The sequence below is a fragment of the Humulus lupulus genome, unplaced genomic scaffold, assembly GCF_963169125.1.
Source record: "Humulus lupulus unplaced genomic scaffold, drHumLupu1.1 SCAFFOLD_94, whole genome shotgun sequence".
Lineage (NCBI taxonomy): Eukaryota > Viridiplantae > Streptophyta > Magnoliopsida > Rosales > Cannabaceae > Humulus > Humulus lupulus.
The window spans coordinates 55,305-70,000 of record NW_026908647.1 but is presented as its reverse complement, the minus strand read 5'-3'; the positions used below and the strand labels follow the sequence as shown (position 1 = coordinate 70,000).

Sequence of the window (14,696 nt, the reverse complement as noted above, 5' to 3'; positions counted from 1 at the left end):
TCATTTGAGACCATCTCCTCCAGTACAACCTTACTGCGAGGTTTGTGGTTATTAACATAGTCATATTCAAGAAAAGTTGCATTTGTCAATACAAATGTTTTATTTTCTTTTGGACTATTGAAAACTCCACCACTAGTCTCTTTGGAATATCCCACAAACATGCACACTTCATAGCATGTTTCCAACTTCCCGGTCTTTCCTTTAAGCACACGTGCAGGACACCCCTAAATTTGAAGATGGTGTAAAGTAGGTTTACAACCATTCCATAATTCTATGGGTGTCTTTTGGATAGACTTAGATGGAACATCATTCAATATGTATAGAACACATTGAATCGCATATCCCCTGAATGACAGTGGTAATGATGAGAAACTCATCATTTGTCTAACCATATCTAATAACATTCTATTCCAATTTTCTGAAACATCATTTTACTATGTTGTTTTAGGTGTAGTGAGTTGGAATTGAATGTCATGCTCACGTTGATGGTTCTTGAATTCACAGTCCAAGTACTCTCTTCCTCGATCAGATCGAAGTGCTTTTTAGTGATTTACCTAATTGCTTTTTAGCCTTTGCTTGAAATTCTTTGGACTTTCCAAAAGTCTCAGATTTTCTTTGCATAAGTATAGGTAACCATATCTCGAATAATCGTCAATGAAAGTGACGAAATATTCACAACCTCTTCTTGCTTGTACATTAAGTGGATTGCAAAATCCATATGTATTAGCTGAAGTGGTCCTGTGGCTCTTGAACCTTTAGCAGAGAAAGGTCTCTTGGTCATTTTGTTTTCTAGACAGGATTTACAAACAGGGAGAGATCCAATAAATGGCTCTCTTAAAGGACTATCCTTTAGAAACTTATTTATTCTGTCTAGACCAATATGGCCCAATCTCAAGTGCTACAGATATGTTTCACTATCGGAATCAGTTTAATAGATCTAGGATTAGCCGTTTTTAAATAATTCAAAATTATAAAAATTTGTCATTCATTATATGTATGTAAACTTTGTTTATCCCAAAGCATTTGCATAACAAGTAAATAGATAATTTCTTTAAATAATAACTACTTTATTAATAAAAGAAATAAATGTTATGCAAAAATAGAAATAAGTTTCCAAACATTAATAATCAAAATTATTAACAATAAACTAAATTTCTAGACTGTAGTTTTCTTTGTTTAAAGAAATCTAAAATTTCTAAAACAAAATAAAGAAATTTAAATTGTTCAACTAACAATAAAATTACTAAATAAAAACTACTGCTCTCCAACTTCTCCAGCTCCTTACTTGCTACCAAAATCCTCATCAGTCTCTTCCTCCTTTTCAGGGTTCTGATTCTGCAAAAGGAAAGACAAAAGAAAAATAGTTTAGTGGCATATATTTTTGAATCTACTATCCAAAAATTTGAATCTAATATTCATAGTGTTTGAATCTAGTATTCAAAGTTGAAAAAATATATGTTAATCTTATTCACCTTTTTCGTTTGAGATAAACGATGACACTCAGCATAGACTTCCTCTGTCATTGCTCGCCGCATCTCATGTGCTGAGTCATAGTGTATATATTTTTCCTTTGTTTTGTCAGGCATGGTGGAAAGCATGCAATAACGTGCCATACGATTGGATTTCATCCAATCTGCATATTTTTCTTCTGCTTCATAGCTAGTAGCCAGAGGTGGTTCTATTGGAGGCTTTTCACAGATAGTTGACATCATCTTCTTATAAGAAAAAATAGTCAACATGCCTCAAAACCAGTATTTCATGTTTCCAGGTTCAAAAACCAAGGATTTGAGAAAGGCATCGGTGTGTGATTCACCAATAGACATTTTGTTGGTAATAAATAAGTACAAATAAATATTATTATATTTAGAAAAACAAATATCAAAGTTTCGGAAATTAAACGTGATGCATGAGCGAATTAAAACACATAAAATAAAGATTAATTTCCACGATAAAATTTTCTAACAATTAAAGTGCCGCCTTAGAGTCGGTCAAATTAATTTTAGAGAATTTATAAGACATTCTTATCTTTATTGTTTAATACTTAAAATAACTCTTTATTTTCTCTTTTAAACATTAAAGTACCGCTTAGTTTGGTCAAGTTATGATTATCCACTCTCAAGCTTAATCATAACTTTGTGAGTGTAACCCATTATTTCGGAGTTCATGACTTAACTTAGGACATGCCGCCTTAGGGTCGGTCAAGCCTAAAATACATCATTAGTTCCTATCTATGTAAGAAATATAACATTGCTATTGATATGTCCAGACACCTTCCTTAGGGGGACGAAAACAAAGCCGCCGCGAGGCACTATTCATATCTCACGGTGTCATATTAATAATGGAAACCATGAGTTATGTTTGAGATATCAACCCTCTCCCACTCACTATTTTGAAATAAGTGTTTTTAACCTAATTAATTCCAAATTAATTATAGTTTCTTTAAACTTTATGAACATAATTAAAATTGGAAAGAAAGTGAGTTTCTAGATCCATGTCCAATTTTAAATTACCAATCATGTTCATCTAAACTTTACTAAAAAACATTTTTTAAAATAAAGTTGGTTTAAAGAAATTAAGTCATAAAGACTTAAAAAATTGGTGTGATATTTTACCAAGTTTTCAAAATAAAACTAAGTAATTTACATGCAATTGATTTCACAAAACAATTCATATAAACATATAGGACAATCCTAATAATCATGTTTCTACTAATGAGATGCATGATTATAACTGTGTGGGTTTTCATGTATGGCATATAATGCATGAACATGTTATCAATCACATTAACCACATGAATATAATTATTTAAATAAATAAATAAACAATAAATGTTGAACCGGGTGCTTTTGGGTATTTCTAATTTTACAACCACTTTATAAAATTAAAATAAATAAAATAAAACTGCATTGATCTCCATCGAGCTTCTTTACTTTACTGTCGGTAGGATATGTGGCATCGTTGGTCCAGAACAATAATAAGAAAACAATTTTCAAATTATTTTTGATTAATTAAAACAAACTTTTAAATAATCATTATTTTTATTTTTATTTTTCTTTTTTAATTAAAACAACTTTTAATTAAAACTGAAATGAATTTAAATTAAAATCTGTTTTTTTTTTTTAAAAAAATTTAAATAAGATATTCAAAAAAGTTTGTTAAGACAACAAAAATATCTCATTATTTAAATATCAAATTTCAAAAATAGGATATTTAAACATTTTAAAATTTTAAAAAATAACAGATTAATTTCAGAAAAAATAAAAAAAATTCTGGACCGTCAGGCGGGGCCACACGGCGTCAAAACGGGGCTGCGGGGGCCAGACCGTACGGACATGTCCGTACGGCGTCCGTACGGCGTCGGGCAGTGGCTCGGAGGTTGGCCTCGGAGGTGCAGTGGCTGATTTCTGAATTCCGGGCTCCGTTCTGACTTTTGTGTGATCGGAATTACAATTTTATGGTGTCGAAAACCAAATAAAATTACATAAATCCTATGCCCTTTAATGGCTTACACAATGATCTAATCATAAACAAATCCTAACCCAAAAACACCATACAATTAACGATTCAACATTCCCATGCATTCAATCACATTAAGCCATCCATTCATAAATAAATGCATAAAATTAAACCCACACAGATTCAATACATATATATGTGAAGATGGCTCTGGTACCATTTGTTGGTTTTTAGTGATCAAATCAGAGATTATGCGCAGCGGAACAATAATCAAATTGTCAGATTAATCCCATAAGATTTCTAGATCTACTTCTTCACACTCGTATATATATTGAATCAAGGACAAGAATAGAAAAATTACCTCAGGTCCTTCCTTGCTGCTATCTTTTCGTATGGCTGAATCCTTGAGATCTCACACCAAGATCTTCCAAAATGTTCTCAGTCACACAAAGAACGAGTGTGGGCTCGCTATACAAATAATAAGCAATAACTATTTATCAGAAGTTCTCAACACATGAGATCTGATAAAGTTTGGACCTAGGTTTTGTGAAGAACAATGACCTTTGTATTTGTCACTGTTCTCTTCTCTCTGAGAGAATCCTAGATATTTTTCTATCCCTCAAAACTTACGTTCTGTGAAAACTGATATCCAATATTTAATAATATCCAATATATTAAAATATTTGTTATTTTAAACAAATTCAAAACAACTGATCAGTTATCAGATTTTTGTTTAAATAATAATATTTTAATCATATTAAAATATCTCATTATTTATTTAATATTTAAATAACTAAAATTGTGGAATCAAGAGACTAAGTCCATCTCTTATGCGTGTAGCACAGTGCCTGTGCACTGTGCCACACGTGTACCACATGCATGTGCAGGCATGTGATTTTTCCCAATTTTTATTATTATTTAAATACGAAAAATCGCAAAAATAAATTAATTCAAAATTAATTATATTTTGTTAAATCAAATAATTAATTAATTCTTAATTAATTAATTACACATAATTAAACAATAATTATGTTTGATACATAGAAAAATATTTTACTTATCACATAAGTCCTTTTTGCCCATTTTTGTATTTTCCTTTGACAGTGATTATTTGAGCCATTTCGGGGACCATGGACCTATAACATTAAGCTCTAATAAATTGAAACTAAATAATTAAACTCTTTAATTATAATAGTTAATTTATTAATTCTGATATTACTCCACTATAAATTCAGAATTGCACTCTTTATGTTATAGATATACTTTTACAGAAATCTTTTTCTTAAGTCGTCCATTGATATAATCATCTTACAATAGTTCAACCCTCTAATTAATTAGTTCATAAATTAGAATGGGAGAATTATCATTTAACCTTTCTAATTTACTTCTTATTCCTTAAGTACCATTAATTGACTAGTGAATAATTAATCTATAATCTAATTATAGATTTGAGCTCAAAATCATTCAGTTCCAGAATTAACCCTTAATGGAACTAATATACGATTCGTTAGGAAATATTAGATTTCGTATTGTTGATACATGTTCCCAGCCATCCATGATATTAAATCTCCAAAACAAAAGTCATTAGCCTCATTCTTTGAAGAGACCTTAACGAATGAATCAAGAGATTTAATAAACATGAACATGAGTTCATGAACACTCAGGATTTAGGTTGATCTATAAATGATCATCAGTTGTGATATGAATTACAAGTCTTTATTATTAAATGGTTTTTGGATAAAGACTTTAATTCATATCGGTCCATGTCATATATAATCATATTATATAAAGTACCTTTACCGAGATGTCTTACCACATCAATAATCCGAATCTAGATTATTTGTATCATTATGATACTCAGTAAACTGTACTTACAACTCCAATTAAAGAATTCTATAACTTTAATTTGTCGTTGTTGACTATTTTTATTCATTCATGCGATCTTAATTTTCTCGTACTAATACAAGATCACATCCTCAATAATGAATATGGAATTTTTCTGATATTTACAAAATTATTCAAACAATAATTTAACAATATAAATATGACAATAATAATAAACCATTGTATTTATTTATTCACAGAAAAAACAAATGTCTTTACATGCTTTTAGGACACACTCCTAACAATTTTCGCCATTGGTTTTCTCAACGGTGATATACCAATCTCTCAATGAAAGCACTAGAATGTTGACCCTGATTTTGGTCAACTGACACGGAGTCAGAATACGCTTGACGTGGATGAATGCATTGAAAAGAACGTGATGACGAAAATAATAAGAACACGATATTTTATAGTGGTTCGGCCCCAGGATCTGGTAATAACCTACATCCACTTAGATTATTATTGATGTAAGAATCAAAGAACTAGGATTCAATGAGTTTTACTAACCTCTGAAGAACAATACCATCTCTCAAATAGAATTACTCTAGTCTCAAATAATTCGAAAGCCAAAAGTCCCTTCCTTGAGCTATCTTTTTCTATTTATAGGCTCAAGGGGGATTGCATGAATGTGTTACAGATATTCTCTCCTAAATAATCGGATACTCAGGAGATTTTGGGAGTCAATTTCGGGATTTACAAAGATCTTTATAGAAATGTCATGAAGCATGCGGAACCTGCGACCAAGCTGGTCGCAGGTAAAATTCGGCTGCTTACTGCTTATAATTTATCTTCTGGTCGAAACCCTAGCAGAGTTCCTCCAAGTGTCAGCCACGTGTCCGAGAATCACTCGCCACGTCATCTACACCAGTTTTTTGGATAACAGTTTGTAACCGATTTTTGGGATCCTGTGTATAAACTTAATATTAATAATCACTTTGTTGACCTAACTTTTTAATATCTAACCTTGACTTAGTTTTTAATTTCACATTTAAGTCCAAATGACTCGCTTAGCAAGTTAACTACTATTTTAAACACACAGTGTAACGGTCTTGGTTAACCAGGGCATTTCACAGAATGTATTTATTTATGCAATAACAAACCTCATTAAGATGAGAATAATTATAATCAATTCCAGTTAATGAGTTTTATATTCCTAGCTGCCTATAAATAGGGCTAGGACGCACTTTGTAAATGATCCGAATTTCCTTTATTCAATATTCAGAGTGAGCACATACGCTGCCTGAATACCAAGAGAACTTGAGCTTTGCAAGTTCTTCATCCTAAATACAATTAATTCGTGGACTAGGGTTAATTAATAACCTAAGTCACGTAAAATCCAGCGTTCTTATTCTTCTTCTTTAAGTCTTCCTTTTAATTTGGTAGTTGACGAAAAAACCAGCCAACAAATATGTTTATGTCACTCTTATATAACATATGACATTGTTTATTTAGTTAAAATTTATATGACAATTAGAAAAACACAATAAAAATAAATTAATACATTTTCTAAATAAAACTAAACAAACATACACTGTATATTGCTTTCACTGTTATATCTCTTATCTTATATATAAAAAGTATGATCTAACGGATTCTTGGTTTAACAATTTTTTTTTCTGTCAACTTTAACAAAATCTTACAAATATTTAACGAAATATACCTTGAAAATCAATAAAAAAATATTAATATAAATTTAAATATTATAAAATATCATTATTATAATAATATTTAATACAATAATAGATATTTAATAATTATATTAATATAAATTCAAATATTATAAAATTTCATTATTATAATAATATTTATAACATAATCCTAAATTTTTTTTCTAAAAAACACGGTCATCTTTTTTTAATTACTTAATTTAACTTATATAAATACATATATTCACATTAAATAATAACAAGTATTATAATTACATTATATATATGTATCGTGTGTATACAAATAATGATATTACAAAAAAAAAATAGAATAACATCCATATTCTTTCAATAATAAATAAACTTCTTCTCCAATCACTAAGGTGTGTTTTACAAAATAAATGTGCAGAATGTTTTGTACCATGAATAAACAAGCATCTTATATCATAAATATATATATTTTAAAAAACTATAAATAATGTTTTTGTTTTAATATCTTTATGTTATTCTTTTTTAATACATGACATTGTTTATTTATTTGAGAATAAAAAAATATAATAAAAATAAATTAATTTATAATCTAAATAAAACTAAATAAACATGCATTATAAATTGCTTTTACATAATATATATATATATATAGAAGTCTTCTCAATGGTTATTACCCATAGATGATGAGTACTAAAAATAATGATGATGTAACAATATAGTGATTTAGTATAACAATTCACCAACATGTAAATATTTTTTTCTATATTAATTTCGAATTTAGATATTATTTTTTTGCCACAATTAATGTTGTTTCCAACCAATGAGAGACACTAGCTATATTTAGAAATTGATATGCATTTGAAAAATTAAAAGTTTACAATATCATATTTTCATAATAAATACACGTTTTTCATCAGGTAACCCTTTTAAATATTTGAAAAATCAAAATTTATATTTAAAAATATTAATTAATAACTATAAATATGGACCATTGATCTTAATCCAATGGTTAATATTAAAGTAACCATCAATGGGTAATAACCATTAAGAGTGCACTCATATATATATATATATATACTAAATACAAACAACGTGCAATATGCACGTTTGCTTAGTTTTATTTATAGATTTTATTAATTATTTTTATTAAATTTATAGTAATGTCATATAATTTTTTAATAAATATTATATTTTAATTAAATAATTTATTTATTTTTGTTTAAGTTTATGTTTGTTCTAGTTTTTGAATTTGGGAGTGAATTATATATTATATATTTAATGTAATATTAAATATTATATGCAGATTTTAAATTTAAGTTTCTTACTACTTTTATTTTTTAAAAAAAATTGTTGCTAATTCACAGTAGATTATATTATATGTTTAATATGATATTATTCTAATAAGTCAGTTTAAGTTTAATTAAATTTTATTTAAGTTATAAAACGTATAATTTTATTATTTTAAAATAATTATCATTGTAAAATATCTCAAAAATATTAAATATGATATTATTCTAATAAGTCAGTTTAAGTTTAATTAAATTTTATTTAAGTTATAAAACGTATAATTTTATTATTTTAAAATAATTATCATTGTAAAATATCTCAAAAATATTATATTTTAATTTGTTTAATTATTTATTATTTAAAAATATTATCATTGTAAAATATTTAAAAAATATCTTATTTTAATTTGTTTAATTATTTATTATTTTTAAATAATTATCATTGTAAAATATCTCAAAAATATCTTATTTTAATATTTTTTAATTATTTTATTTAAATTTAAATGTTTACAAACTACCGTTAAATATAATAATATTCTGTTATAGTTAACATTAAAAAAATAAAAAATCGTTAAAAATAAAAATTTCCGTTATCTACACACACAGATATGTCCTAGTTCTTTATTATATAATTATCCAACTTTTTAGCCTCTATTTCTCATATTGTCAAAGTAAATTATGCTTAAAAGAAAAAGAAAAAAACTTATGGACAATTCTAGTGTTTGAAAATTTACCACTAACATGATTGATGATCTATACATGGAACTTTCATTTATAGCGATCAAAGTGTGAAGTAGTTCAACTCGATATCAATGTCAGAAAATATGCAACAGTGAAGGAAAATTCCATTGCAGTACAGGTTGAAGAGATGGTAAGAGATGATGTTAGTGAAGGAAGGAAAAAAAAAAGTAAAAGCTCTAATGAATTTAACACTCAATAGTAATTATAAGAGATTTGTTAAAAATTGACTAATTTTTTTTTCTAATGTCTTTATGACATTCAATTTTTTTTTTTAAATACAGTATTTGGTTTTAAAAAAATATGTAGTTTTTATTTATTTTATAAATAGGATATTTGTACCTGATATCAAACATATACCAAACATTTACATAATATGTATTAAAAATATATCAACTATATACCAAACATATGTCTTATATATATATATATCTCAAAAACTGTAAAAATATGTAGTCTTTTTTAAAGAAAAGAAGTCAAACCGCAGGTAAATATTTCTGATTGTATGTATTTTAAGTGGCAAACTAAAAAACATTGATCTCTCTCTAATGATACCAAATATTTATTTATGGCCCAAAAATCTGTATAAACAAGCCCAAAACCATAAAGCTCATGAGTAAGAGGCCCAGAAACCCATACCCAAACAGCCCTAGCTTGTTCCACTCGACTATATAATGATAGTTTTTTCTTCAAACCCTACATTTTCACAGAGAAAAAAACCCTACAACCCTTCCTCTTGATCCCCTAAAGCTCCCATCAATGGCCGCCACAGCCGCTGCTCGACCTCTCGTCACGGTTCAGGCCCTTGAAGGCGACATGGCCACCGACTCCGCCCAAACCATTTCATTACCCGACGTCATGAAGGCTTCGATCCGCCCCGACATCGTCAACTTCGTCCACTCCAATATCTCAAAGAACAAGAGGCAACCCTACGCCGTGAGCAAGAAAGCTGGTCACCAGACCTCCGCCGAGTCATGGGGTACCGGTCGTGCCGTTTCTCGTATCCCCCGTGTTCCTGGTGGTGGTACTCACCGTGCTGGACAGGGGGCCTTCGGTAACATGTGTCGTGGTGGACGCATGTTCGCTCCTACCAAGATCTGGCGCCGATGGCACAGGAAGATCAATGTGAATCAGAAGCGATACGCCGTCGTTTCCGCCATTGCTGCTTCGGCTGTTCCTTCTCTGGTCATGGCTCGTGGTCACAGAGTTGAGTCAGTTCCTGAGCTTCCTTTGGTTATCAGTGACGCAGCTGAGGGTGTTGAGAAGACTTCTGCGGCAATTAAGGTCTTGAAGCAGATCGGTGCTTTCGATGATGCTGAGAAGGCCAAGGATAGTCATGCTATTCGTCCTGGTAAGGGTAAGATGAGGAACCGTCGGTATATTAACCGTAAGGGTCCCCTTATTGTGTATGGTACTGAGGGTGCTAAGCTTGTCAAGGCCTTTAGGAACATTCCTGGTGTTGATATTGTTAATGTTGAGAGGCTTAACTTGCTTAAGCTTGCTCCTGGTGGTCACCTTGGAAGGTTCGTGATCTGGACCAAGTCGGCTTTTGAGAAGCTTGACTCGATCTATGGTTCGTTTGATAAGCTTTCCGAGAAAAAGAGATCTTATGTTTTGCCCAGGTCGAAGATGGTTAATGCTGATTTGGCTAGAATCATCAATTCTGATGAGGTTCAATCGGTTGTGAGGCCGATTAAGAAGGAATCCAAGAGGGCACCATTGAAGAAGAACCCTCTCAAGAACCTCAACGCCATGTTGAAGCTTAACCCGTATGCCAAGACTGCCAAGAGGATGTCTTTGTTGGCGGAGGCTCAACGGGTGAAGTCGAAAGCGGAGAAGCTCGACAAGAAGAGAAAACCCATTTCTAAGGTATATCTAATGCTCTATATAGCTTAAATTATTTCGTAGTTGATAATTTCTGAATATGTTGGGGGTTTCACATTATGAATTCTTACACTGAATTGTATGTGATGATGCTCGATATGCTGCTGTTGTTGCCTTGTTGGATTAATAACTATAGCCAAAAGGGTATTCTTAATAATACGATGTGATTGATTATCTGGATTAATTACTATTTGCTTAAATATTACCTATTGGTTCATTTTTAATATGATTGATTGATGGTATTTTTGACTTTTCTGACAATGTATTGTATTATAATGATGTTTGGGGCTGTGTTGATTGTTGTTGCTGGAATTGCATTGTTAGATTAATAACTATAACCAAAAGGGTACCGTAATCTTAAAATTGTTGTGCCCAATCTTTTTTTATATATTGATGACATTAGTGACAGTCATATGTAGCTGTTATTCTTAAATTCGTAATATTATAGTTATTATATTTGAGTAGCTTTTGTTGATAAATGGTTTGTCTTTCACTTGTTCTTGTTACATGCATGTTTATATTGTGATTCAAAGTATTGGAATGTGATAATGCCATGGCCTTTATTCAAATCAGCAGTTAGCTAGTTGCTTACATTTTCGTTGGATTTCTTGTTCTTAAATCAGGAGGAAGCTACCGCAATCAAGGCTGCTGGCAAAGCCTGGTACCAAACTATGATCTCCGACTCTGACTACACAGAGTTTGAAGTGTTCACCAAGTGGTTGGGTGTTTCTCAGTGATTTAATCTTGTGCGTTTGAATACCTTGAGACATTGTTTTGATCCTTGGTTTTGTTTTGGTGTTAATTTCGTGTTTTTTGTTGCTGTTCTCAAGTGGGAGGAGGGAGATGAGTGGAATAATTGGGGGAGTTTTGACTTGTCTTTGGTCCTCTTCTTCCCTTTCTCTCATTCCTCTTCTACAAGGGAGAATTTTTATTATTTATCAATTATGAACCCAAGTATTCTAGATTTGTTAGTGTAGTTGGTCAAACGACATTTTACATTATTACATAAACAATTTTGCATCTTCTTTCACCTGTTTTCCCGCTCATGACATTTTCGGTTGGAATTTTTAAGATGTTCAACTCAGATTGATTTCACTTGAAATTAAACCCAAGAAGATAGTTTGGTGTACTTGAAAATATATTAAGTATTTAATGAAAACTTAGTTTCGAATGATTCGGTAGTCTTTTGATGTTTGATTTAGAATTGTTTAGCTTCGATTGATTTCTACGCCATTGAAAATAAAGTGTGCTTTTTTTATGTTAAAAGAATAACTGTCCAACTTTAATTATTCAATTCCAATGGTTTTTATTTTTATTTTTATTTTTATCATGCCGTTGGTGGTGATGATCATCGTCAATTTCCTTGGAAGACACCAAAGTTATAAATTATGTTTCAACAATGACTAAATTAATATTCATTCCTTCATTAGTCCTCAATGCTCTCAGACCACTCTCAATGCGCAGGTTCCAACTTTAATTATTCAATTCCAATGGTTTTTTTTTAATTTTTTAATTTTTAACATGCCGTTGGTGATGATCGTCATCAATTTCCGTGGAAGACAGTTATAAATTATGTTTCAACAATGACTAAAATAATACTCATTCCTTCAACAGTCCTCAATGCTAGACCACTCCAACTGAGCTCAAGAATTGCAGTAGCATTGGCTGAGCTCAAAAATTGCAGTAGCATTGGCCTTGAAACTGTGCTTCTTTCCTAACATGAACTCAAATTAGATGAATATAATTCCCATGTCACAAATCTCGAATTCAATACATTAGGTTGCATTATATTTAAACTCAAGTAGTTGGTAATTCATGAATGGAAAGTTTTTTTTTTTTGAAAATGTTCCTTGTATTATCAAATAATTTCATGATATAACATCACGGATAAAATTGGGAAAGGAGTGTATCCTATTACATTTTAATATTAAGACTATTCACCTTTTCAATTTGGGGCTAAACTTTCAACTGATACCCAAAATACCTCTCTCACTTTTTCCCTCCCAAAATCTATTCCTCCGAAATCTCTCTATCAGTTCTCTCTCTCACGGACCCGAACAAAATATCCCCCAAACCCTCACCCCAAATCTCTCTCTCTCTTAGACCACCTACCGACGACCACTGTAGCATCTCCAAGGCAACTGGAAAGAATCGGTGACACTCGGCTCGAGCTTCCCAAACTTGAATTGAAAAGGTAAAGACTTGAATCTCTCTCTCTCGCGAAGCTTAAATGCATGTTTTCATTTAGATTTTGGGGAAGATATGAGAATGTGTGGGGTGAGTGTCGATTTGAGTTCTGGGTATTTTTTGCTGGGTTTTTCGATATAGGCTCGATAAGTTTGATGAGTGCTCGATGGTTGCTTGACAACATGATAGAAACTAAAAAAAATCATAAGATCGATAATGCTCGATAGTGGCTTGATATGAGTGAGGCACTAGAACTCGAGGGTTCGATATAAGCTCGATGTTAGCTCGATAGAAATCGGTTAGGCTCGATGGTGTCTGGGGTTTTCTCGATGGGGTTAATATTTGTTGGCTCAATAGGCTCGACATGAGCTCGATGCATATAGCTCGATACTGACTTGATAGAGCTCGATGGTGGCTCGATATGAGTGAGGCATTAGGACTGATGTGCTCAATATGAGTGAGGCATTTTGTCTCGATAGTGATCGATAATAGCTCGATAGTAATCGGTTAGGCTCGATATGAGCTCGATGCATAATCAATGCTCCATTGTTAAGAAAAATTCTGATATAGCTCGATACTTACTCGATAAAGCTCGATGATGGCTCGATAGAGTTTTGTTGTTGCTCGATGATGGCTCGATGGTCTCGATAACAACTCGATGACAGTGTTTACTTCAGTTTTCTTATAATTTCTTTTTTGAATTTTTGCCTGATTCTATTTGACATTCTGTTTTCTTACCAATTGTTTTCATGTGTCGATGTAGATGTCGAAATTGCTTGTTCCGTTTCAAGATCGCTTTCCTGGCCGAGTCACATATAGAGGTGGTAGGACTTTGGTTGATATTAGGAAAATGTTTGTGGAGCTTGACCTGATAGAAAGGGCAAAGGAATCCCCTTTCAAGCAGTTCTTCTTGGCTTCAAAGTTTCATTTCTAAGGAGTTTTGGTACATGAGTTGATGTTGTGGAAAATAACAAGTAAAAAAGAAGATGAGGTGCATTTATTTTTGGGGCTCCAAGCCCTGTAGATTCGGCGTGGCAGAGTTTGCTCTAGTGACGAGGTTGAATTTTAGTTCTGCATCGTCACAAGTAGAGTTGGATGAGCGTCTAACTAGTGACCGCTTGATAAAGGAGTATTTCAATGATGTTGAGAATGTAAAGCTCCTATAGTTGGAGAATGCTTTCAAAACTTGTACTATGGTCGAAGATGTATACAAGTTGGGTATCTGTTTGTTGGTTGAGGGGGTTCTAAATGCCATAGAGGGAAAGTTAAATATATGGCGAGATATACTAAAAATAGTTGGGGCATAGGCTACTTCTTCAACTATCCATGGGGGAAGTTCTCTTACAAGAGACTTTTAAATTTTTGTACGAAGGACATGCAACGCTAGAAGAGTAACTACAAAAAGAAGAAGAATGCCAAGGTGCAACAGGAATCGAAGTACAATTTTTATGGTTATGCCCCGACGTTACAGTATTGGGCATATGAGGCCATTCAACAACTTGCGACGGAGCTTGTTGTGAGCTCAGGAAATATGGTCCCGAGGATGCATAGTTGGTCGCACCAGAAGAATAAGGATTTCACCAAGGTGTCCTCTCATCGATGTTATCGAAAGGCACTGTAAGTT

The 14,696-nt window shown here is 31.7% G+C and overlaps 1 protein-coding gene across 1 annotated transcript; it reads left to right on the top strand.

Annotated features, from left to right (window-relative positions):
- The first annotated feature begins 9,693 nt into the window (after nucleotides 1-9,693).
- On the top strand, nucleotides 9,694-11,915 carry LOC133810211 (large ribosomal subunit protein uL4). The gene is made up of 2 exons (XM_062246010.1): nucleotides 9,694-10,870; nucleotides 11,509-11,915. Exons 1-2 carry the CDS (start codon nucleotides 9,761-9,763, stop codon nucleotides 11,620-11,622), a joined length of 1,224 nt encoding a protein of 407 aa, XP_062101994.1. The 5' UTR covers nucleotides 9,694-9,760; the 3' UTR covers nucleotides 11,623-11,915.
- The last annotated feature ends 2,781 nt before the right edge of the window (nucleotides 11,916-14,696 follow it).